Genomic DNA, 24,230 nt, shown 5'->3' with positions numbered 1-24,230 from the left:
TGCAGGATTGTCACTACCAATTTCAGACGTTGCCGTTTGGGCTTTCCACGGCCCCGAGAATTTTTACCAAATTAATGGCAGAGATGATGGTGCTCCTGCGCAAGCAGTATGTCACAATTATCCCATACTTGGACGATCTCCTGATAAAAGTGAGATTGAGAGAACAGTTGCTGGACAGCGTATCACTCTCCCTGAGGGTGTTACAACAACACGGTTGGATTCTCAATCTACCGAAGTCAGTTATTTCCAACGACCAGAATGCCTTTCTTAGGCATGATTCTGGACACGGAACAAAAGAGGGTCTTTCTCCCGACGGAAAAGGCTCAGGAACTTCAGGGCTTGGTCAGGGACCTGTTGAAGCCAGACAGGGTGTCGGTACATCACTGCACTCGAGTGCTGGGAAAAATGGTGGCGTCTTACGAGGGCATTCCATTCGACAGGTTCCATGCCAGGACTTTTCAGTGGGACTTTCTGGACAAATGGTCCGGGTCACATCTACAGATTCATCAAATGATCCGCCTGTCCCCCAGGGCCAGGGTGTCTCTCCTGTGGTGGCTGCAGAGTGTTCGCCTTCTAGAGGGTCGCAGGTTCGGCATTCAAGAATGTGTGCTGGTGACCACGGACGCGAGCCTCCGAGGATGGGGAGCAGTCACACAGGGAAGAAACTTCCAGGGTCTGTGGTCAAGACAGGAGGCTTGCCTACACATGAACGTTCTGGAGTTAGCGGCCATATACAACGGCCTTCGTCAGGCGGAGACCTTACTTCAAGGTCTACCGGTTCTGATTCAGTCAGACAACATCACAGCAGTGGCTCATGTTAACCGCCAAGGCGGGACAAGGAGCAGAGTGGCTATGGCAGAAGCCACACGGATTCTTCGATGGGCGGAGAGTCATGTAAGCGCTCTGACGGCAGTCTTCATTCCGGGAGTGGACAACTGGGAAGCAGACTTCCTCAGCAGACACGATCTGCATCCAGGAGAGTGGGGACTTCATCAGGAAGTCTTCGCAGAGATTGCAAGTCAGTGGGGACTGCCTCAAATAGACATGATGGCGTCACGCCTCAACAAGAATCTTCCAAGGTATTGTGCCAGGTCAAGGGACCCTCAGGCGATTGCAGTGGACGCACTGGTGACACAGTGGGTGTTTCAGTCGGTCTATGTGTTCCCTCCTCTTCCTCTCATCTCAAAGATACTGAGAATCCTAAGACGAAGAGGGGTTCAGTCGATTCTCATCGTTCCAGATTGGCCTCGAAGGGCCTGGTATCCGGATCTTCTGGAAATGCTCTCGGAAGATCCGTGGCCTCTTCCTCTCAGGGAAGACCTGTTACAACAAGGGCCCTGTCTGTTCCAGGACTTACCGTGACTTCGTTTGACGGCATGGCGGTTGAACGCAGGATCCTAGCGGAGGAGGTCATTCCTACTTTGATTAAGGCAAGGAAAGAGGTGACATCGAAACATTATCACCGGATCTGGAGGAAGTATGTGTCTGGGTGCGAAGCCAAGACTCCTCCTCCGGAAGAATTCCATCTGGGCCGTTTTCTCCACTTTCTGCAAACTGGAGTAAATTTTGGCCTAAAGTTAGGCTCCATTAAAGTTAAAATTTCGGCCCTATCCATTTTCTTTCAAAGGGAATTGGCTTCTCTTCCAGAAGTCCAGACTTTCGTGAAGGGAGTACTGCATATCCAGCCTCCTTTTGTGCCTCCAGTGGCACCTTGGGACCTTTAACGTGGTGTTACGGTTCCTTAAGTCTCACTGGTTTGAACCGCTTCAAACAGTTGAATTAAAGTATCTCACTTGGAAAGTGGTCATGTTGTTGGCCTTGGCTTCGGCAAGGTGAGTGTCTGAGTTGGCGGCTTTGTCTCACAAAAGCCCCTATCTGATTTTCCATGTGGATAGAGCTGAGTTGCGGACTCGTCCTCAATTTTTGCCTAAGGTGGTTTCTTCATTTCCTATGAACCAACCTATTGTGGTGCCTGTGGCTACACGGGACGTCGAGGATTCCGAGTCCCTTGATGTGGTCAGGGCATTGAAAATCTGTGGCCAGAACGGCTCGAGTTAGGAAAACAGAGGCTCTGTTTATCCTGTATGCTGCCAACAAGGTTGGTGCTCCTGCATCTAAGCAGACTATTGCTCGCTGGATCTGTAACACGATTCAGCAGGCTCATTCTACGGCGGGATTGCCGTTACCGAATTCGGTTAAGGCCCATTCCACTAGGAAGGTGGGTTCTTCTTGGGCGGCTGCCCGAGGCGTCTCGGCATTACAACTTTGCCGCGCGGCGATTTGGTCGGGTTCAAACACTTTTGCAAAATTCTACAAGTTTGATACCCTGGCTGAGGAGGACCTCATGTTTGCTCAATCTGTGCTGCAGAGTCCTCCGCACTCTCCCGCCTATTTAGAGCTTTGGTATAATCCCCATGGTCCTTACAGAGTCTCCAGCATCCTCTAGGACGTAAGAGAAAATAAGATTTTAAACCTACCGGTAAATCTTTTTCTCGTAGTCCGTAGAGGATGCTGGGCGCCCGTCCCAGTGCGGACGACATTCTGCAAGACTTGTATATAGTTGTTGCTTACATAAGGGTTATGTTTTCAGTTGAATCAGTTTTGGACTGATGCTGATTTTGTTTCATACTGTTGACTGGTTCGTATAGTCCATGTTATACGGTGTGAATGGTGTGGCTGGTGTGAATCTTGCCCTGGGATTCCCAAAATCCTTTCCTCGTACTGTACGTCTCCTCTGGGCATAGAGGGAAGAGCCAGTGCACACCCATACCTAAAGTTCTTTTTAGTGCCCATGTCTCCAGTGGAGCCCGTCTATTCCCCATGGTCCTTACGGAGTCCCCAGCATCCTCTACGGACTACGAGAAAAAGATTTACTGGTAGGTTTAAAATCTTATTTTCTCTTACATCCTAGAGGATGCTGGGGACTCCAAAAGGACCATGGGGTATAGACGGGATCCGCAGGAGCTTGGGCACACTTAAAAGACTTAATCTGGGTGTGAACTGGCTCCTCCCTCTATGCCCCTCCTCCAGACCCCAGTTAGACTTTGTGCCCAGGAGTGACTGGATGCACACTAGGGGAGCTCTCCTGAGTTTCTCTAGAAAAGACTTTGTTAGTTTTTTTATTTTCAGGGAGACCTGCTGGCTACAGGCTCCCTGCAGCGTGGGAGTGAGGGGAGAGGAGCAGACCTACTTCTTCTTAGTTAAGGGCTCTGCTTCTCGGCTACTGGACACCATTAGCTCCAGAGGGTTCGATCACTTGGTGCGCCTAGCTGCTTGTTCCCGGAGCCGCGCCGTCACCCCCTCACAGAAGCCAGAAGAAAGAAGTCGGGTGAGTATGAGAAGATCAGAAGACTTCAGGACGGCAGAAGACTTGAGTAACGGAAGGTACAGCACAGCGGTATGCTCCATGCTCCCACACACATCACCAACGGTATTTACTGGGTGCTGGGGGGGGCAGCATGTTACTGGAGTTTTGGGGCTGGCAGAGAGCTTTTCGGTGCCTAGGCACCGTTTCCAGAAACCCCCGCCGGCATTTTTCATTTTTAAATTTGGCGGGCCGAAGCGCGCCGGGAATGGGGTGAAGCTTCGTCCCGCGGCTCACAGGCGCCATCTTCTCCTTCAACACGCGGCTGAAGGGAGACGCTGCCGGGACCTCCACATTCCTCAGACAAGTAACGGGGAGATATTCAGAAGGGGGGGCGCAGTGTGGTGCTTATTATCAAAAGCAGCGCTGGGTACATTATATCTTTTCTTGGGATATATGGGTGCTGGGGTGTGAGCTGGCATACTCCCTCTGTGTCCTCTATCTGGGCTTCATTGTGGGCCTGTCACCTAGCTGGGACGTTCTGTGTGTTGTGTGTCGGTACTACGTGTCGGCATGTCTGAGGCTGAATGTTATTCACCAGAGGAGGTTATTGGGGGAGCGGATGCGGGGCTAGATTTGGGACTGCCGACGCAGCCGACACCTGATTTACTTGCATTGCTCAGTACGATAAATTCGAATGTTGCTTCTTTATCAAAGAGGTTAGATAAGTCTGAGTCACAGACGCAGGTGTGGAAAAAGTCCATGGAAGAGGCTTTGTCTCAGGTTCAGACCCCATCCGGGTCGCAAAAGCGGCCATTTACTCAGGTGGTAGATACTGATACCGACACGGACTCTGATTCCGAGGTCGATTTCACTGAGGCTGCTTTACATCTACGGTTAGTTAAGAGTATTCAGTACATGATTGTGGCTATAAAAGATGTTTTACACATTTCTGATGAACCTGAGGTACAGGAAACAAGGATTTGCTTGTTCAAGGGAAAAAAACCTGAGGTGAAGTTTCCCCCCTCTCATGAAATGAATACTCTTTGTGAAAAGGCTTGGGAGTCGCCGGATAAGAGGTGGCAGATTCCCAAGAGAAGTTACATGGCGTATCCTTTCCCCTCTGATGACAGGGAAAAATGGGAGGCGTCTCCAAATGTTGACAAAGCTCTATCTCGTTTGTCTAAGAAAGTGGCACTTCCGTCCCCTGACACGGCAGCTCTTAAGGATCCGGCAGATCGTAAGCTGGAGACGTCTTTGATGTCCATTTTCGCTAATTCGGGTGCATTGCTCAGACCTGCTGTGGCGTCGGTATGGGTGAGTAGTGCTATTGCTAAATGGGCTGAGAATTTAGCTAATGATATGGATACCCTTGATAAAGATAATGTCCTTTTGACTCTTGGTTATATCAAGGACGCTGCAGATTACCTGAAGGATGCGGCGAGGGACGTCTGTCTCTTGGGTTCAAGAACCAAGGCCATGTCGATATCAGCCAGGAGGGCGTTGTGGATCCATCAATGGAACGCTGATGCCGACTCCAAGAGGGCTATGGAAGCGTTACCCTTCAAAGGTACTGTCTTGTTTGGGGACGGCTTTGCTGACCTGGTCTCAACCGCGACTGCGGGTAAGTCCTCTTTTCTTCCTTATGTTCCCACACAACAGAAAAAGGCACCACATCAGCAAATGCAGTCCTTTCGTCACAATAACTACAGGCGTGGAAAAGGTTCGTCCTTCCTCGCTTCAAAGGGTAGAGGATGGGGAAGGAAACCTCCTGCAGGCTCAGGCGCCCAGGACCAAAAGTCCTCCCCTGCTGCTACCAAGTCCACCGCATGACGCTGGGGCTTCCCTGGGGGGAGTCCGGACCGGTGGGGGGCTGTCTACGAATATTCAGTCAGGTCTGTATTTAATCAGACCTGGATCCTTGGGTCCTAGAGATTGTTTCTCAGGGATACAAACTGGAGTTTCAGGAGATACCCCTTCATCGGTTCTTCATTACGGCATTACCAGTAGCTCTTCCGGACAGGGAGGTGGTGCTAGCAGCGATTCAAAAATTGTGTCTACAGAGGGTCATTGTTCCCGTTTCCTCGTCCCAGCGGGGGGAGGGGTTCTACTCGAGCCTCTTTGTTGTGCCGAAACCGGACGGTTCGGTCAGACCAATTCTAAATCTAAAATCCCTCAATCCATACTTGAAAGTTTTCAAGTTCAAGATGGAATCCCTTCGAGCGGTAATTGCCAGCCTGGAAGGGGTGATTTTATGGCGTCAGTCGACATAAAGGATGCCTACTTACATGTGCCGATATATCCTTTGCATCAGGCCTTCCTCAGGTTTGCGATACAGGATTCTCATTACCAATTTCAGACGTTGCCGTTTGGGCTCTCCACGGCTCCGAGGATTTTCACCAAAGTCAGGGCGGAAATGATGGTTCTCCTTCGCAAACAAGGGGTTACAATTATCCCGTACTTGGACGATCTCCTGATAAAGGCGAGGTCCAAGGAACGGTTGCTGAGAAGTGTAGATTTGTCACTGTCTGTTCTGCGACAGCACGGTTGGGTACTCAATTTGCCAAAATCTCAGTTGATTCCGACCACTCGGCTGCCTTTTCTGGGCATGATTCTGGATACGGATTTACAGAAAGTATTTCTTCCAGAAGAAAAGGCTCTGGAACTGCAGGCGATGGTCAGGGAACTTCTGAGGCCGACGAGTGTGTCAATCCATCACTGTACTCGGGTTCTGGGGAAGATGGTTGCGGCGTACGAAGCCATTCCATTTGGCAGGTTTCATGCCCGGGTGTTTCAGTGGGACTTGCTGAGCAAATGGTCCGGGTCTCACCTGCACATGCACCGGAAGATAAGTCCATCTCCCAGAGCCAGAATTTCTCTCCTGTGGTGGCTACAAGATCATCACCTCCTAGGGGGACGCCGGTTCGGTATCCAGGATTGGGTGCTTCTAACAACAGATGCAAGTTTCCGGGGCTGGGGCGCAGTCACCCAAGGAAGAAACTTCCAGGGGAAATGGTCGCTCCAGGAAGCCTGTCTCCACATAAATGTTCTCGAGTTAAGAGACATTTACAACGGCCTGCTGCAAGCAAGAAGCCTTCTTCAGGGTCGACCTGTCCTGGTACAGTCAGACAACATCACAGCGGTGGCGCATATAAACCGTCAAAGCGGAACAAGGAGCAGAGCGGCAATTGCGGAGGCCACAAGAATCCTTCGCTGGGCGGAACAACACGTGAGCGCCCTGTCAGCAGTCTTCCTACCGGGAGTGGACAACTGGGAAGCAGATTTCCTCAGCAGACACGATCTCCATCCGGGAGAGTGGGCTCTTCATCAAGAGGTATTTGCAGAGGTGACAAAACGTTGGGGAATTCCGTTGATCGACATGATGGCGTCTCGTCTCAACAAGAAGCTCCCGAGTTATTGTTCCAGGTCAAGGGACCCCCAAGCCAGTGCAGTGGACGCCCTGGTGTCTCCGTGGGTTTCCAGTCGGTGCATGTGTTCCCTCCACTTCCTCTCATTCCAAAGGTACTGGGGATCATTCGACGAGCAAGGGTTCAGGCGATTCTCGTTGTTCCAGATTGGCCAAGAAGGGCCTGGTACCCGGATCTTCAGGAATTACTGGTGGTAGATCCTTGGCCGCTTCCTCTAAGAGAGGACCTGTTGCTGCAGGGTCCATGCGTGTTTCCAGACTTACCGCGGCTGCGTTTGACGGCATGGAGGTTGAGCGCCAGATCTTAGCTCGTAAGGGTATTCCCAGGGAAGTCATTCCAACTCTCATTAAGGCTAGGAAGGAGGTTACGGCGAAGCATTATCACCGTATTTGGAGAAAGTATGTTTCCTGGTGTGAGTCTAAAATGGCTCCTGCGGAAGATTTTCACTTGGGTCGCTTTCTCCACTTTTTACAGGCGGGAGTAGATGAAGGCCTGAAATTGGGTTCCATCAAAGTGCAGATTTCGGCTTTGTCTATTTTCTTTCAAAAAGAGTTAGCTGTCCTCCCAGAGGTTCAGACTTTTGTGAAAGGAGTAATGCATATCAATCCTCCGTTTGTGCCTCCTGTAGCTCCATGGGACCTTGATGTAGTCTTACGGTTTCTCATGTCTTCCTGGTTTGAACCAGTTGAAATTTCTCACTTGGAAGGTAGTTATGCTATTGGCACTGGCGTCTGCCAGAGTTGGCGGCCTTATCTCATAAGAGCCTGTACTTGATTTTTCATTCGGATAGGGCGGAATTGAGGACTCGTCAACAATTTCTGCTGAAGGTGGTTTCTTCATTTCACATTAACCAACCTATTGTGGTCCCGGTGGCTACGGAAGCTGTGGTGATTCCAAAATCTCGATGTTGTAAGAGCGTTGAAGATCTACGTCACTAGGACAGCTGTTGCTAGGAAAACTGAGGCTCTGTTTGTCTTGTATGCTTCCAACAAAATTGGTCATCCTGCTTCAAAATAGACTATTGCACGCTGGATTTGTAGTACGATTCAGCAGGCTCATTCTTCGGCCGGACTACCGGTGCCGAAGTCAGTAAAAGCCCATTCTACCAGGAAAGTGGGCTCATCTTGGGCGGCTGCCCGAGGCGTCTCAGCGTTACAGCTTTGCCGAGCAGCTACTTGGTCGGGTTCAAACACTTTTGCTAAGTTCTATAAGTTTGATACCCTGGCCGATGAGGACCTTGCGTTTGCTCAGTCGGTGCTGCAGAGTCGTCCGCACTCTCCCGCCCGTTCTGGAGCTTTTAGTATAATCCCCATGGTCCTTTTGGAGTCTCCAGCATCCTCTAGGACGTAAGAGAAAATAGGATTTTGGTACTTACCGGTAAATCCTTTTCTCCTAGTCCGTAGAGGATGCTGGGCGCCCGTCCCAGTGCGGACTATTACTTGCAGTGTTTTCTTGCTGGTTAAATTAGTTTATACACGGGTTGTGTATTTCTAGTTTCAGCTTTGTTGCTGGTGTTAATTCATACTGTTATCTGGTTTAAAGTTACTCCGGTTGTGTGGTGTGGGCTGGTATGTTTGTAGCCCTTAGTTTAAACAAAAATCTTTTCCTCGAAATGTCCGTCTCTCCTGGGCACAGTTCCTATAACTGGGGTCTGGAGGAGGGGCATAGAGGGAGGAGCCAGTTCACACCCAGATTAAGTCTTTTAAGTGTGCCCAAGCTCCTGCGGATCCCATCTATACCCCATGGTCCTTTTGGAGTCCCCAGCATCCTCTACGGACTAGGAGAAAGGACTTACCGGTAAGTACCAAAATCCTATTATATCCTCTCTATTATATTGTCTGACTGTGACTTTAAATATTTGATTCCTTAGGATAAGTTCAAATGAGCCTGTTAAAGCTGTCTCTGTAATGGACAGAACAAGCCATTGCAGACCACAGTAACACTGCTTTGATTCTTCATCCCACACTGTGTATCATTGCTTCAGCAGGTAAACCCTCAACCCTTTTTATATTACCGTAGCGCTGATGTAAATACAGGGCTATAAAATTCTAATGTTACACATGAAATTTTAGCCCTTGCTTTCCCTCTCTAGTATTACCTATATAGAGCTATTAAACACTTGTGTGACAGGAATCTGGAATATAAACCCATTCTAATGGGAGAGAAGAGCAGCGATTAAAGCTGTACTACACATGCACTCATTGATGCAGAAACTGCAAACGAATGCCACTTGTCACTTCTGTATGTGACAGTGAGTATGAGTGGGAGGGCAAATATCGTGATGGCAGCTTGTGATTTGTCCTCCTGCTCATCGGAGCAGTTAGCGAGAATTGCATTTGGTATACAGTAACAGAAGTGGTACAGCGTGGTCAGTATAGAAACATTAACCAGACCATCAATTTCAGCCAATCTGATATTAACCCATAAAACTAATCCTTTACTAATAATTAACAATGTAGGTAGCCAAGCTCTTTTTGATATCTGCAAAGTATGTAAATAGCTTGTAAGTCTCCCTACTTTCTTTCCTCTTCTGCCTATCTTCATGGAATACACACATTTTGTCAGTAGTAATACTGCCGACAGCATTATGTCGGCGGTAGGGTGCCATCATAGTTGTAATGTTATAAAGCGTTTTAACCGTGTCGGCATTATCACTTTAAACAAAGCATCATGTTTAAAATGCTTTAAATAACATTAGGAATGTGTCTGCATTTTCTCTTCTACATAATGTCAACTGCATAATTACTTCTAGTCTTCACCTGCTTCTCTGAGTGAAATGAAATTCTATGCACATCTGTCGTATTGCTACCACACGTAAGAGAGTATGGGGGATCGGTACTCAGAAAGGGGTTTTCTCCTCTGGTAAGGACTGAATCCTACACACACTACAAGGAAACCTCAGCTGCCACTGAATTTTTCATAAATCATTTATTTCTATAGATTTCTGATAGGCCTGAAAACGTTCTTCTTTTAATTTGAATAATCTTTGGTTGTTTTCTGAATATGTGGATACATGTGAATGTGATCTAAAATCACCTTATTTATAACCTTATGACTGACTGATTAATTCAGTAGACTCCTGGTTCCCACTGCTGTAAAGACTAATTTACAGTGGAATAATGTGTTTTCTTGCTAAAAGCCATTGAAAATAGGTTTATAGAATAGAAGTTACATAGTTAAATAGTTACATTGTTTTTTTTCAACCTCACAAACTATCTGTCCATCGAGTTCAACCTATTTGTGTTCTCCTACTCTATTATTTTCAGGACTAGTTTTATCTGTTTGATAAAGTCTGCCGTTGCGTTGTATTTCCTCATTTTATTATAACTATCGTACGTGATCTATCTTCCATAACCCTGTATATCCTTATCCATTAGGAATTTATCTAGGCCATTCTTAAAAGTATTGACAGAGTCTGCCATCACTACTCTCTCAGGCAGGGAATTCCAAACTCGCGTTGTCCTTACTGTGAACAAAACCTTTCCGCCTCTGTGTGCGGAATCTCCTCTCCTCTAACCTAAGTGGGTGTCTGCGTCACCTTATGCCTTCAGAAGTATAGCTGGAGATGGCTTCCTGTTTATGCTTGATCTGTAGCTGTGTACCCTCGGGATGCAGTTAAATTCCCAAAATCCGTATCCCGGCAGTTGAAATCTTAACACCCATTGAAATGCCGGCGGTCGGCACAGAACCCCCACTTGGGTGGTGATCCTCACCACCACCCGAGGGGGAATGGATTTGTGTCGGTCACCATAGGGCCTGAAGCATGACTAACACAGCGAGCCCGCGACGGGACATGCTGCGCTCGAGGTCGAGTTTCTGACGGTTTAGATTTCATACTGAACCCGTACTCTTCTGTCTGTCCAGTCTTCATCATCATTACAGCCACTGGGTAGCGCTCTGCATTGTACATCATCAGTAGACCGGACTACAGGAAGTCTGCTTTGCACAGGAAAATCTTCTTTTTTTTTTTTTTTTTTTTTGCAAACCTTTTTATACCTTTTACTAACACTGTAAACAATAATTGGACACATGAGGGCAATGCCTTCTCTTCCCTATACATTACAGTGCTCAACCAATGGGCAGCATGAAAAAACTAGTCACCTGGTCGTGTTTTCTGCAAGAAAAAAATTATCCAATCCTCACCCACTGCCAGTGACTTCGCAGACGTAGGTTTTGTATGGTAACACATACTTTGCTAGATACAATTTTATTCCAAACAAATGTGTATGGAGTAGAAGATAGTTTAAGTAAGAGAAGGAGAAGCATATGCGGGCAGAGGACCCTGCTCGTGAGAGCTTACATTCTAAGGGGAGGGGTTTATTACAGGTAGTGCCTGAACTATTGTGTTTGACATTAGGAAGATACAAGCATGTGAACCATTATACAATTAGATAGTGGGTGAGTTTTTACAAAAATAAATTATATATATATATAATTTTTTTTTTTTTTATTAGTAAATGAGATCACAACAGTCAACTCTATGGTAATGAAGGCTGGACCCAAAACAAAACGGGCACAGAATTTATGAAGAAAGTAAGTTAGGCGCACTGTTTCTAAGCATACAGCGCATTTACCCACCATATTCTGATATTCAGTCAGAACACATATGGTTTCTGTTACGTTATTACTTTACTGCCAGATGAAAAAGCCAGTGACCCCCTATTTTCTCAGTGTTACACCTGCAGATATAAGTGCATCTGCTGTTACCTCAATTTAAAAACAAAAACAATTCTATGGGGGAACTCAAATAAAGGTGTACCTGTTTGCCTGGCCGAATCTACGCGGCAGCCGTCACGCTGTACTGCAGTGTGAATAGGGCTTTCTGCAACAGCAATTCGCACCCTTTGTCACCAATTGAATTCCCCCCTATGTTTTTATGTCCTGATTTATGTGCCAAGGCTGAAGAGGAAGCAAGGAGCTCTGGGAGTCTCATTGTTTCAGGACAATGGCTTCATGGTCAGAAACGTCAACATTGCAGACTGTCTGTGTGACCCTACAGTGAGGCCTGTGACCTTTATATGTGCCAAGATCTGAAAAAAAAACAATGCTGCACCTGTGTAGAGGATTTCTACAATAGGTGGTGTTGCACATTAGCTAAGTTCTTGGCATACATGTGAAAACCATGTAAACCTGTTTATGATGTGACATTTACATGTATTCCTGTGCTTACAGTTGGGATTATGCCTGTCAGAGATCATTACGTGGGTGTTATTTATGTTATACAAGAAAGCATTAAAATAATTACTCATCATCATCTCTAATTTCCAGTAGCAGCCCCAGTCTTATCAGATTTATACCAGGACATATCTCTGTTTTCAAAATTTACAAATAGCATAATAATATTCCTCTATGTCTAACTCCTACAGTACGTGCAGTTCTTACCAACTATCCTTAGTTTTTTTGGCTTTTTTAAGATAATTATTAAAGAATATTTAGAATACAAATCGGTGTGTTAAGGCCAGTACTCACTGGCAGATCTGGGGAGAGATGTGTGCTGAGCGAACCGCTCAGCACACATCTCTCCCCCCGCTCAGCACAGCGCGATGTGTGCTGTGCGGGGGGAGGGGCGCTCATTTCCAGCTGGGTGATTCATTCTCTAGGTCAGAAGTTATTTATGCTGAGTAACTGCTTTGCATGCTGCATTCTGTATATATCCGCAGTTGAGTTTTCCCTGCTATTCTCTTACGTCCTAGAGGATGCTGGGGTTCCATTTAGTACCATGGGGTATAGACGGGTCCCTTGGGAGCCACTGGCACTTTAAGAGTTTAATAGTGTGGGCTGGCTCCTCCCTCTATGCCCTTCCTACCTGACTCTGTTTAGGATATGTGCCCGGTGGACAGGAAAAAGTGGGAAAACCCGCCTATAGGAGATGCTTCCGTATCTAGGTTGTCTAAAAAGGTTGTTTTACCTCTCCATGGTTCAATGGCTTCAAAAGAGCCAGCTAACCGCAAGATTGAGACTATGCTCAAATCACTATAAACAGCTACAGGCGTGGCGTTAAGGCCCCATATTGCTTGTGCGTGGATTTCTAAGGCCATAGTAAGGTGGTCAGGCACATTACTAGAGGAATTAGATACTATGGATAGGAGTGACATTGAATTGTTTTTACGTCACATACAGGATTCTGCAGGTTTCATGGTGGAGGCCATGAAGGACCTGGGCCTACTTAATGCAAGGGCTTCTTCCATGGCTGTCTCTGCACGCAGAGGACTGTGGCTGCGCAATCCAAGAAAAGTGTGGAGAGCCTACTCTTCACAGGTTAGGCTCTGTTTGGGGACGCATTGGATGCGTGGATCTCCAAGGTAAATGCGGGTAAGCCGACCTTCCCTCAGCTACGCCACCGACTAGGAAATCTTATCCTACGTCTACAATGCAGTCCTTTCGGACTGCGAAAGTTAAAGTGCAAACCCCCTTCCACTTTCTTTAGAGGCGGTCGGGGGAAATCCAGAAAACCTGCAACAACAGGTTTCCAGGAACAGAAGCCAGGTTCTGTTTCCTCTAAGTCTTCAGCATGACGGTGGACCTCCCAGCCTGGTAATTGGGCAGGTGGGAGCCAGACTAAAAGATTTCAGTCACATCTGGGCGTCTTCTTGCCTAGACCCCTGGGTAAAAGATATTGTTGCCATGGGGTACAGACTGGAGTTTTAGGAACTCCCACCTCACAGGTTCTTCAAGTAAGGCTTACCAGCTTTGCTGACAAAGTGCTATCCTACAGGAAGCCATTCAAAAATTGTTACACACAAGTGTCATTGTTCCAGTTCCACCTCGCCTAAAAGGTTGGAGTAATAACCCATGCCTATTTGTGGTGCCGAAACCGGACGCTCTGGTGACTCCTTGGGTGTTCCACTCAGTATATGTGTTCCCTCCACTTCCGCTCATCCCAAGGATTCTCAAACTAATAAAAAGAACAAGAGTTCAGGCGATCCTCATTGCTACAGACTGGCCAAGAAGGGCTTGGTACACGGATCTTCTGGATTTACTCCTAGAGGATCCGAGGCCTCTTCCTCTTCACGAGGACCTTCAACAGGGGGTGTTCGCTTATCAAGACTTACCGCGGCTGCGTATGATGACATAAAGGTTGAACGCCACACCTTAGCTCGGAACGGCATTCCAAAAAAGGTCATTCCTACCCTGATACAGGCTAGGAATGGAGTAACGTTTAAACATTACCATCGGATTTGGAAAAAGTATGTGTCTTGGTGTGAATCCAAGAAGTTTCCTACGGTAGAGTTTCAACTAGGACGGTTTCTCCTCTTTCTGCAAGCAGGTGTGGATGTGGGCCTACGCTTTGGCTCCATAAAAGTCCAGATTTTGGCCTTGTCCATTTTCTTCCAGAAACGATTGGCTGCTCTCCCTGAGGTTCAGACATTCTTGAAAGGGGTTTTGCATATCCAACCACCCTTTGTGCCTCCTACGGCACCTTGGGATCTTAATGTGGTGCTGCAGTTCCTGCAATCGGATTGGTTCGAGCCTTTACAGGAGGTTGATGTCAAGTTTATTACTTGGAAGGCGGTCACACTGTTGGCATTGGCATCTGCTAGGCATGTGTCAGAATTGGGGGCATTGTTCTGCAAAAGCCCCTACTTGATTTTTCCATGAAGATAGAGCTGAGCTCAGGACGCGTCATCGATTTCTTCCAAAGGTTGTGTCGGCTTTTCATATCAACCAACCTATTGTGTTGCCAGTGGCTACTGACTCCTCAATTACCTCAGTCCTTGGATGTGGTGAGTAGTGTTCACTCTAGAATCCGGGCATGGCGCCGGATCTAGAGGGGCACTAGCGTGCTCGCCAAAAAGGGGGTGTGGCCATACAAAATAGGGGCGGGGTCATTGCGGGTAATAAAAGTGGGCGTGGGCGGCCGCGACGTCACTGTTGGGGGCGTGCCCAGCACCTACGGAGGCGCTGGGCTTCCCCCAAGCGCGCTCTCAGCGTGAATGGATGCCGCGCGCATGCGTGCGGCATCTTTACACGCTGTGAGGGCAGGAAGCGGGCGGCAGTTTTAGCAGGGCGCTGCAGAAAGTGCAGGGCGGGTTTTGCCCCTAAAAAATTGGGCAGGGCGCGGCGCCCTGCTTAAACTGCCTAGCGTGAACACTAGGTGAGTGTGTTGAAGATTTATGTGAAGAGAACTTCTCGTTACAGAAAGTCGGACGCTCTGTTTGTCCTTTATGATCCCAACAAGTTTGGGTGTCCTGCTTCTAAGCAGACTATTTCTCGCTGGATCAGGTGTACTATCAAGCATGCTTATTCTACGTCAGGATTGCCGTGTCCAAAATCTGTTAAGGCCCACTCTACTCGTAAAGTGGGTTCTTCCTGGGTGGCTGCCCAGGGTGTCTCGGCTTTACAACTTTGCCGAGCAGCTACTTGGTCTGGGTCGAACACGTCTGCTAAGTTCTAAAAGTTCGATACTTTGGCCTCTGAGGATCTTAAGTTTGGTCAATCTGTTCTGCAGGAGCCTCAGCGCTCTCCCTCCCATACTGGGAGCTTTGGTACATCCCCATGATACTAAATGGAACCCCAGCATCCTCTAGGACGTAAGAGAAAATAGGTTTTTAATTACCTACCGGTAAATCCTTTTCTCGTAGTCCGTAGAGGATGCCGGGCGCCCGCCCAGCGCTTCGTTTTCCTGCATTGTTACTTGGTTAAGTATTGCATTGCTACTTGGTTAAGTACTGTTGTTCAGCCATTGCTGAATCGTTTCAAGCTGGTTAGCTTGGCTTTCCGTTTATGTGTGAGCTGGTGTTAATCTCACCACTATCTGTGTATTTCCTTCTCTCAAAGTATGTCCGTCTCCTCGGGCACAGTTTATAGGTAGGAGGGGCATAGAGGTAGTAGCCAGCCCACACTATTAAACTCTTAAAGTGCCCATGGCTCCCAAGGGACCAGTCTATACCCTATGGTACTAAATGGAACCTCAGCATCCTCTACGGACTACGAGAAAATGATTTACCGGTAGGTAATTAAATATCCTATTTTCTCTGGCAGGGTCCACAGGTTATCCACAGGATAACAATGGGATATGATGGAGTGAAAGCGGATTGGCAACAATCGATCAAAGCTTTCTGGCCTCCCAGGATGCAACGGGCCCGTCCATATATCCCCGCCTACTGGCTCGGGCAAATCCATTTTTTTTTGTTTGGTGCTGCAGGAGCCGTACCATGGTCAGAGGGCTGCTGTTTTGTTAGCAGCCTTAAGCTTTCTTTTATTTTTATAGTCTTACTAGTTTTTTTTGAGTGATCTTTCTTATACCCCTTTTCCATCTACGATGCGGGTCGCAGCCGGGAGCCTGACACGGGCGCTACCCGGCTGCGACCCGCATCGGCACCTTTCCCATCAGCAGTCGCCATCCCGGCATATTGCCGGGTTTGTGACGCAGCAGGGGCGGCGCTGGGAGATCACATGATCTCCCAGCGCCGCCCTTCCATACAGTGTAAACGGGAGCGTTTACACTACACCTTACCCGGATCATTCCCGGATCGTACCCGGGTAGTTTCCACTAGCAAAAAACGCGGGTAAATGCGCGCCCCCATGCATTTACCCGTGTTTTTTGAGCTAGTGGAAAAGGGGTATAAACAGCATCTTATACGCTTAGAGTCGCTCCAACAACTCTCCGCCGGGTCGCGGAAACGCTTACCCACGAGTACAGTGCTGTTTCGGCGGGCGTCTGTGTCTGATATACTAGCAAGTCCAGCAGACGCTACCAGGGTGTGGCCGGAGCACGGGGAAAAGGTAAGGCATCGGTTCCGCTTAGCTAGATGGAATCCGGACACAGCCGCACTGTTTTGGGAGGAGACTACCAAACAGTAGCTGAGGCGTCTGCCACTGCGGGTGCACCAGCGCTAGGCCCTAGGGATCAGAGGCTCCAGGATTAGTATAAGGCCGCGATCCCTAGGGTTGATGTCAGCAGGGGGAGTCGGACGCTCTCCTGGTCGCCACTCCCTCTGGTTCATGACCAGTTTCCTGAGTATCCCGCCATGAACTGTTTCTTCGCTTCCGTCCCAGACGCTGTGCAGGGGACCCAGTCGCAGCATAGGCGGCTGTGTGACTGGTGCGTCTGGGTTAAATGAGCGACCCGCTAGATTGGCCTGCAAGGCAGGCCAATCTAGCACCAGTAATAGCGATGCGCGGGGCTGCGCATCGCTATCGCTGTGGGGGGTACACACAGAGCGATAAGGCTTAAAATCTAAGCAATCTAGTCAGATTGCTTAGATTTTAAGCAGCGATCGCTCCATGAGTACCCCCATTTACTATACATGTAAGAGACATTCAAAGAACATACATGTAACTTCTGCAAACACTTTAATACTTTAATTTCCCACTATGGCTATTGGAATTCCTTCTCAGTGCTCAAAGGGCTGGTACACATCAGGTGGACTGGCAATCTTGCCGATGCTCTGGACAAATTCCGTTTGTTCCTGAACATTCCTGATTGCTAGTACACACTGCCCGATGTAATGAACGACATACCTTCATTGCAATGCGCTGGTTCGCACAGGATATCTTCTAGTTGGCCGTGCAGCACGGCTGACCAAAAGTTATTGCTTGCAACACATGGGAGTGTGCATTGGGACATATACACTAGACAATATTGCACAATTTGTTTTACCGATCCGGCAAATCATGCCAATATCGCTCTAGCATGTATCCGACCTTCGTTACACCTTGAGCAGCTAATACTCCTAATATGTTCCAATGCTACTCTGCTCTGCATGCCTCTTCATTGGTTATCTGTGCTTTACTCAGCCAAATACAAAATACAGCTACTTAACCTGCAAAGCCATTAACAAATCTGCAACAACCTAAAGGGGGGGTACTCGCGGAGCGATATTCTAAGCAATCTGACTAGATTGTTTAGAATTTAAGCATTATCGATCCGTGTGTACCCCCTACAGCGATAGCGATGCACAGCCCCGCACATCGCTATCGCTGGTGCTAGATTGTCCTGCATGCAGGCCAATCTAGCGGGTCGCTCACTTCACCCGCTGGGTGAAATGAGCGGCTCCCCCTGCATGCTCAGCACGTGACGTCACATGCAGCCGTTGCGACCAGGACAGCGTCTGTAGCTCCATGCCAGCGCACAGGAGCTGCGCTGGTAGGGAGCTACTCTTCAGGTACAAAAGCATTGCCGCTGTGCCATGCTTTTGTGTGTGTGTGTGTGTGTGTGTGTGTGTGTGTGTGTGTGTGTGTGGGGGGGTAGGGACTGACATGCGGGGTGCACTAGCCCTGTGATGGGCATCCCCCCGCATGTCTGAGTAATACGGCTACGATCAGGTCTGAATTAGGCCCCAAGTCAGACACATAAAGCAGTCTCAGGCAGCGCATGTATTTCGCACTAAGCGCATGCACACAGATTGAGATTGAAAGAGCGGCCAGTTCTAGTCGTCTGTTGACAGACCACTCTTTCAGCAATATTGGAATCTCTTGGCTGCAGTGTGGTACTGATCCATTTTGTTAGTTTAGTGGGTGTGCAGGCCAAATTCTGTGGTCTTTAGGAGTGTGCATACACAGTTGTGATGCCTATTTCAGATGCGCCTTTTGCACCCAGCATGGGGTGAGTGTTAGCGCCAATACTAACTATTGCTGCAGATGGATACGCAGTGGGTAGGCCGGCCATCCGCATGAAGATGAATAGATAATCTGCATATCTGTGAATACTCCCATTGTGGCCGGACAGGAAAGTGTCCGTAGGTGTGTCCTACTCCTCAGACCCTCAGTCTCTTTCTGTGCTCAAACAACCTTCTGTTTCTCAAACCTTTGTCATGTGACTGAACCATGTAGGTCATTCTCAAACTTTACTGGGCTGCTGCCAATGGCTTTAAATATATTGTGGTATCCTCCACCCTCTTAGGCCATTATGCAACACAAATGATTAATATTTTGATTAAAGTATTTTCATTTAATGATCTAAAACATTATTTAAATGTGTTAGTAATGGCAATAAAAAAAAAAAAAAAAGCAACAGACCGAAAGGAGCCAACATATGCTGGGTTCCATAAAATGTCCACTATTAGTCAAAGCATAATTTTTTGTTGTTGTAATTTTTATATATATTTAAAATTAGTTGATTTAAACTTGCGCGTACATCTCATTATAGTCTAGTGGTATTCATGTGTGGCATTAGAACATGTTCTATAATGTCACCTTACAAACAGATAATTACATACTGTAACATACATCAAGTTTATATGCCCACTTATACCCCTTTCATAATGTACTTAAGCTACAAACCCTGTTGGGTTTTCTTTTTTGCTGTGAACGCTCATCAACCCATGTTTGGCTTATGGGTCTGAGATGGTCTACCTGGGTTGACAGGCCGGGTCTTGTGACCCGGCAACCGACCAAGGTTATTCCTGGGACTAGATACCTGGCTCATTGTCTCCCAGCTCATGTCTGAAAGGTATGACCCGGGTCATGCCTAATAGAGATTTATTGGTGGGGGACAGTAGCGCTTGGAGGTGACTATCTCCAAGCGCTCACTGTAAACAGGAAGACCATAGTCCGGTGTGAAGGTTGACGACCCGGGATTTACCCGAGTTGTCACTCGTGTGAACAGTACAGAAAGCCACGGCTTCAACTCGTGGTCAGTGTCCCAGGTCTGAGCAGAGTTGGGGTTTTATGTCTGAAAGGAGTGTAAGAAATATATTACTGTATGTAGCGGACTCTTTCTCTTGATTTTTAATTTGAGCCCAGGTAAACTGTGGTCATGACTTATGGCCCCATCCACTAGTGCGATATGGCCTGTTTTTATGCGATTGAGACGGATTGCATGCCCTTTTCATGCGATTGCGAGGTGCGCTCCTGTGTGTCTCCAATCGCAGATCACACGTGCTGCATGTTATTTATCTCAATCACCCAGAAATAATAATATAAAATACACTCAAGTAGCAAATCGCAATTGCAGGGCTCCCGGGAAGCTCCCAGCCAGATTGCAGGAAAAATGGATTCAACTCATTGCTGAGATAAAATTCCTTAGTGGATGGGGGCCTTTACTGATGTAAAGTCTGATCGGGACAATTGGGTGCTCTAAGATCCCATGCTGCTCCTTAGGCACCCTCCCAAATCCAATCCTCACCAGCCCACAAATACTGTAGCTGCTAGGGCTCTTTGTATGTCTCCTCTTTGCTACTTGCTATCGCATGCAACAAATATGCAGTTAGTAGGGTGCATTAAATAGGAATATTATTATAATGTGAAGGATTGTAAATATTTTTTTGTTAATCAGATTTAACGATGAGCATAATTAGATGATATGTGTTACATTGTTCTAATGCCAAATGCAAAGAGTGCAGATTTATATGCAGCCTTCGTAGTGACTGTATTCATTACAGGGGATGGTCTTCTAATGCAGAGCAATGGATGATGAGGAGAATCAGGATCAACTAATAAACAGGAACACTTCACAGGGGAAAGGCAGACGGCAAGGGCTCTTCCTCACAAGTGATGACGGTAATTATAGTTGTTCATCATATTAAGTAACAAAGTGCAACACCCTTAAATCTTGACAGTGATACTTTTTTTTACTAATAAAATCTACTTCTTCAAAACAAATATTTGCATATGCTGTTTGTTGCGTTTAAATATCATAAGGTACTCTGATTTGGTTAGTCCATTCCTTCCAACTTTCCCGATTCGAGTGAACAGTTCCGTTTTTCTGAGACGGCCCCACCTGCAGGCTGTAGTGTCCTGCGGGTGGAGGTGGTGAGGTTGAGGAGGACGCTCTGACACTACTACTTTGCCTTGCAAAGCAGCAGAGAATGCGCCAATTATCCACACACTCTGCTGGCTCCAAGAGAGCCTGGGGGTTTGTCAAGCAGCTTCGAAAATGCTGGACAAGCCCTCAGCATGACAGAAACGAGGATGTGGATCTTTGCATTGCTCTCGAGGTCATGCCCTCTTAATGCTAAGCCACACCCCCTAATTTCGGGAGGTGCACACATTTTTCCTGAGCAGGGCATCTCAAAAGGTGGTTAGGTATGTTAGTCTGTTTCTTCTACTTTCGGGTCATATTTAGGGCCTAATTCATGTTTGTACGCAATGGCCGTTTACGCAATGGTGCAATTATCGGTAGACTCTGTACGTGCCCCATTCACAAGCGCCAAGGTGCCATTGCCATCGCACTCACTAAGTTTTTATTGCAGAGTGAATGATTGGATGGGACCATTTGAGGGAAGTAATGGGGTGGCTGCAAAAACACAGGCATGTTATGGCCATTTTTTGGACGTGTATATGCTGTCAGCTGCAATAATGAATGTACAAAAACCTAGCTCCAAGTCTGCGTAGCTATAGAACTACCCTAGCAGTCAATGTTCCTCATTATTACGTATAGTCTGTGTGGGATCCGGTCTGAAGATCGACAGTGTCTAGGTCGACAATGTTTAGGTCAACCACTATAGGTCGACAGTCACTAGGTCGACATGGATGGAAGGTCGACAGGGTTTATAGGTCGACGTGCTAGGTCGACAGGTCTAAAGGTCGACATGAGTTTTTCACATTTTTATTTATTGGGGGATTTTTTCATACTTAACGATCCACGTGGACTATGATTGGAACGGTAAAGTGTGCCGAGTGAAGCGGTAGCGGAGCGAAGGCACCATGCCCGAAGCATGGCGAGCGGACGCGGTGCACTAATTTGGGATCCCGGTCACTTTACGAAGAAAACGACACCCCCCAAAAAAAAAATCCTCATGTCGACCTTTAGACCTGTCGACCTTCCATCCATGTCGACCTAGTGACTGTCGACCTAAACATTGTCGACCTAGATACTGTCGATAAAACGAACCACACCCAGTCTGTGTACGGAGATGCGAATGAGTTTGCGATGGCTTTGATGGGCGTCTGTCTTTTCTGGGCAGCAGAAACGATTAGCAATTCTGTATCTTAAATATCTGCAGTTGCGTATGCAAGTGCGTACAAACAGGAATTAGGCCCTTAGTCTGTATTGCCTGCTCCCCTTTCATATACTATTGTTCATAAGAAACGTTTTTGTTAAAAGGATTTTGATCAGTTTGGGTTTTAAGCTATGATTCATTTCATGAACATTATTCGTTTACTTTATAAAATAGTGTTCATGTCCTACAGAAGAACCCCATATGTCTTTTTAATTACAAAGTACGAAATCCTGTGGATATCAGGAGCAGATCAGAACCCTGTTCAATGGCACGTTGTGCATTAAATTTGCTGTGGTGGGCCTAGATTTTAAGCACAGTTCCTGAGGTGCAGAAGTTTACATCCAGTCATTGAAAGGAGTTGGACTGTGCAAAGTTGTTCTTGCTAAAGGAGACCTACACTTGTGTTAACAATTTTGCAGTACAAAAAAGAAAAATGTTAATTTGAAAGACTATAAATATACTGTAGTATGTGTTATACTGTGTGTTCTCTTTATGTTTATCTGGTAGAGAATGTTGGGGAATCAGATGAATCAGGGGATGAAGAGGAGGAGGATTTGGACGAAGAAGATGGTGAGGAGGAAGATGGATCTGGTGAGTGTCAAAATGAACAGATCTGCAATGAAGCCACAGTTTTTATCTGAAATGTTGTAGACTTGCAGCAAATCCCCTTCGAATTGCCGTTAGGACGCCTTAGTGGCAGACCACTTTTGTACTGTTTTAAGCACAGATATTGTCTAGCCTTTGTTCTCCATTATGTGAAGATTTTCACATTAATTTTGCCTTCTACCACATGACCATGACAGAATCGGCTTGGATGAGTATTTAGTCAGTCCGTTACTGCGTTTAAGCAGTTCAGTGCACTTCCCCGGGGTATGAGCAGGAACCTATGGTGCAGACACTAGTTCTTTTAATATGGATAAATTGGGTTTCTTTGAAAAATTAATTTTTTGAACTGGTGATCTCTGTGATGCCTGCAATAATACCCCTTTCACACTGACAAATATTTCCCGGGTTATTGCACATGAATGCGCTTCAACCCGGGAATTTGCTCAGTGTGAAAGGGTCCTGTAAGAATATCCCGGGACGAGCGTCCCGGCATTTCATCCCAGGTCTCGACCAGGGTTGAATCCGGTATCGTCCTGGGGTGCAGTGTGAATGGGTATGCTGGGTCAAGGCGACTCGGCACCCGTTCTCTGCATAGGAGGAGGCGGTGCTTGGAGATGATTATCTCCAAGCACAGCCTCCGGTAGTCAGCGGTGACGTCACCAAACCGGCAATATGCCGGGTCGGGCCGCAAGCCTGAAGGGGTGTCAAGCCGGGTCGCACCTGGGAAGCTCCCGTGTACACAATCCCGGGTGTGACTTAGCTATTGTCAGTGTGAAAGGGGTATAACTTAACTTTGCTCATGACTGGATTATATGTAGTGCGTGTTATATATCTATTCCGTTTTTCATTCCGTTTCCTCCCCAGAGGGTGTTTGGTATGGGTCTTTATACGCTTGCTTTATTTAATCTGTTAGATTCGGAAGAAGAGGAGGAGGATGATGATGAAGATGAGGAAGACCTACCTTTGGGAAGCACATATCCCACTCAGTCCTCAGCTGATCTGAATGAGGCTCAAAGCTCAGATGAGGAGAGAGAAAACTGTCCCATCTGTCTGAATGGTTTCAGAGACCAGGTTGTCGGAACCCCAGAAAACTGCAATCATTACTTCTGCCTGGACTGCATTGTCGAATGGTCAAAGGTTAGTGTAGTTGTGTAAACCCTCTCCCCTGCTCTAGATAAACAGTATTATTACGTAATACCAGAAATAAGTTTGGCAAAATGTTAAGCCTCATGGTTTAGTTGAATTGTGTTCTGCATAAAGTAAAATATAGTTAGTATGGTCCTTATTACCTATTCAAGACAGGCAAATGTTTTTAATTTCATACAGCTGGGATTACTACCTTAAAATAGCAACATCCCCTCTGTATACAGAACACGGATCTATCCCAGATATGTTTAAACAAGTTACTCTAAGAAGTATAAAATAAATGTACCATGTCCAATTGTTAGGGGTCATTTCCCTTAGATTCGCCCCACGAGTCCGTGCATGAAAATGCGGCTATATGTCACACTTCTGGCAGACCTGGACTCTCTCCTTTCTATTTACGGACACATAGTGCTTAGTACAAAAATCTGCAAGACGAGGCCACCAGGTGGGTGAGATTAGGTTCCGTTGTGGTGTTTCCATTCAACTCGCCCCCTTTGGCTAAATTAGTCAACACCTTAATTTGATAATGTCATTGGACGAGTTTGAGTTTCTGTTTGCTGTTTAGTTAAGTGCAAAATATTATGATCTGTTACCGGCCATTTTCTGTAAAGGCGGCTGATCATGTGTGTTGGTCAATAAGAGTATGGATGGGAAGACCAGGAAAATCTCTCTCAAACTTTTCTTCCATTTATTTATTCTTAGAATGCCAATTCATGCCCAGTGGACAGAATCACCTTCTCCTGCATTCACATCCGTGCACACTATGGTGGCGAGATCATAAAACAGGTGAGTGTGGTTATCCGTCTGGGAAAGGTGGTTTCTATATGTCCTGACTGTTGTAGGTGTACCCCACCCCTCTTA

At 46.9% G+C, this 24,230-nt stretch overlaps 1 protein-coding gene across 2 annotated transcripts in view; it reads left to right on the top strand.

Moving 5' to 3' along the window:
* Positions 1-24,230, top strand: part of PHRF1 (PHD and ring finger domains 1) — a 302,294-nt gene that overhangs the window by 3,613 nt on the left and 274,451 nt on the right. Inside the window, exons 2-6 of one of the 2 annotated variants that reach the window (XM_063944792.1) lie at positions 11,187-11,265; positions 20,058-20,175; positions 22,125-22,208; positions 23,137-23,360; positions 24,072-24,155. In XM_063944792.1, the coding sequence (XP_063800862.1) occupies positions 20,082-20,175; positions 22,125-22,208; positions 23,137-23,360; positions 24,072-24,155 (486 nt within the window). In that variant the 5' untranslated portion in view covers positions 11,187-11,265; positions 20,058-20,081. The remainder of the gene's footprint in view (positions 1-11,186; positions 11,266-20,057; positions 20,176-22,124; positions 22,209-23,136; positions 23,361-24,071; positions 24,156-24,230) is intronic. The other variant, XM_063944791.1, reaches the window with a different exon arrangement.

This window comes from Pseudophryne corroboree, chromosome 11 (genome assembly GCF_028390025.1).
Source record: "Pseudophryne corroboree isolate aPseCor3 chromosome 11, aPseCor3.hap2, whole genome shotgun sequence".
Taxonomy (NCBI): Eukaryota; Metazoa; Chordata; class Amphibia; order Anura; family Myobatrachidae; genus Pseudophryne; species Pseudophryne corroboree.
Note: the sequence above shows the minus strand (reverse complement) of the source record. Positions and strands in the feature narration are given on the sequence as shown.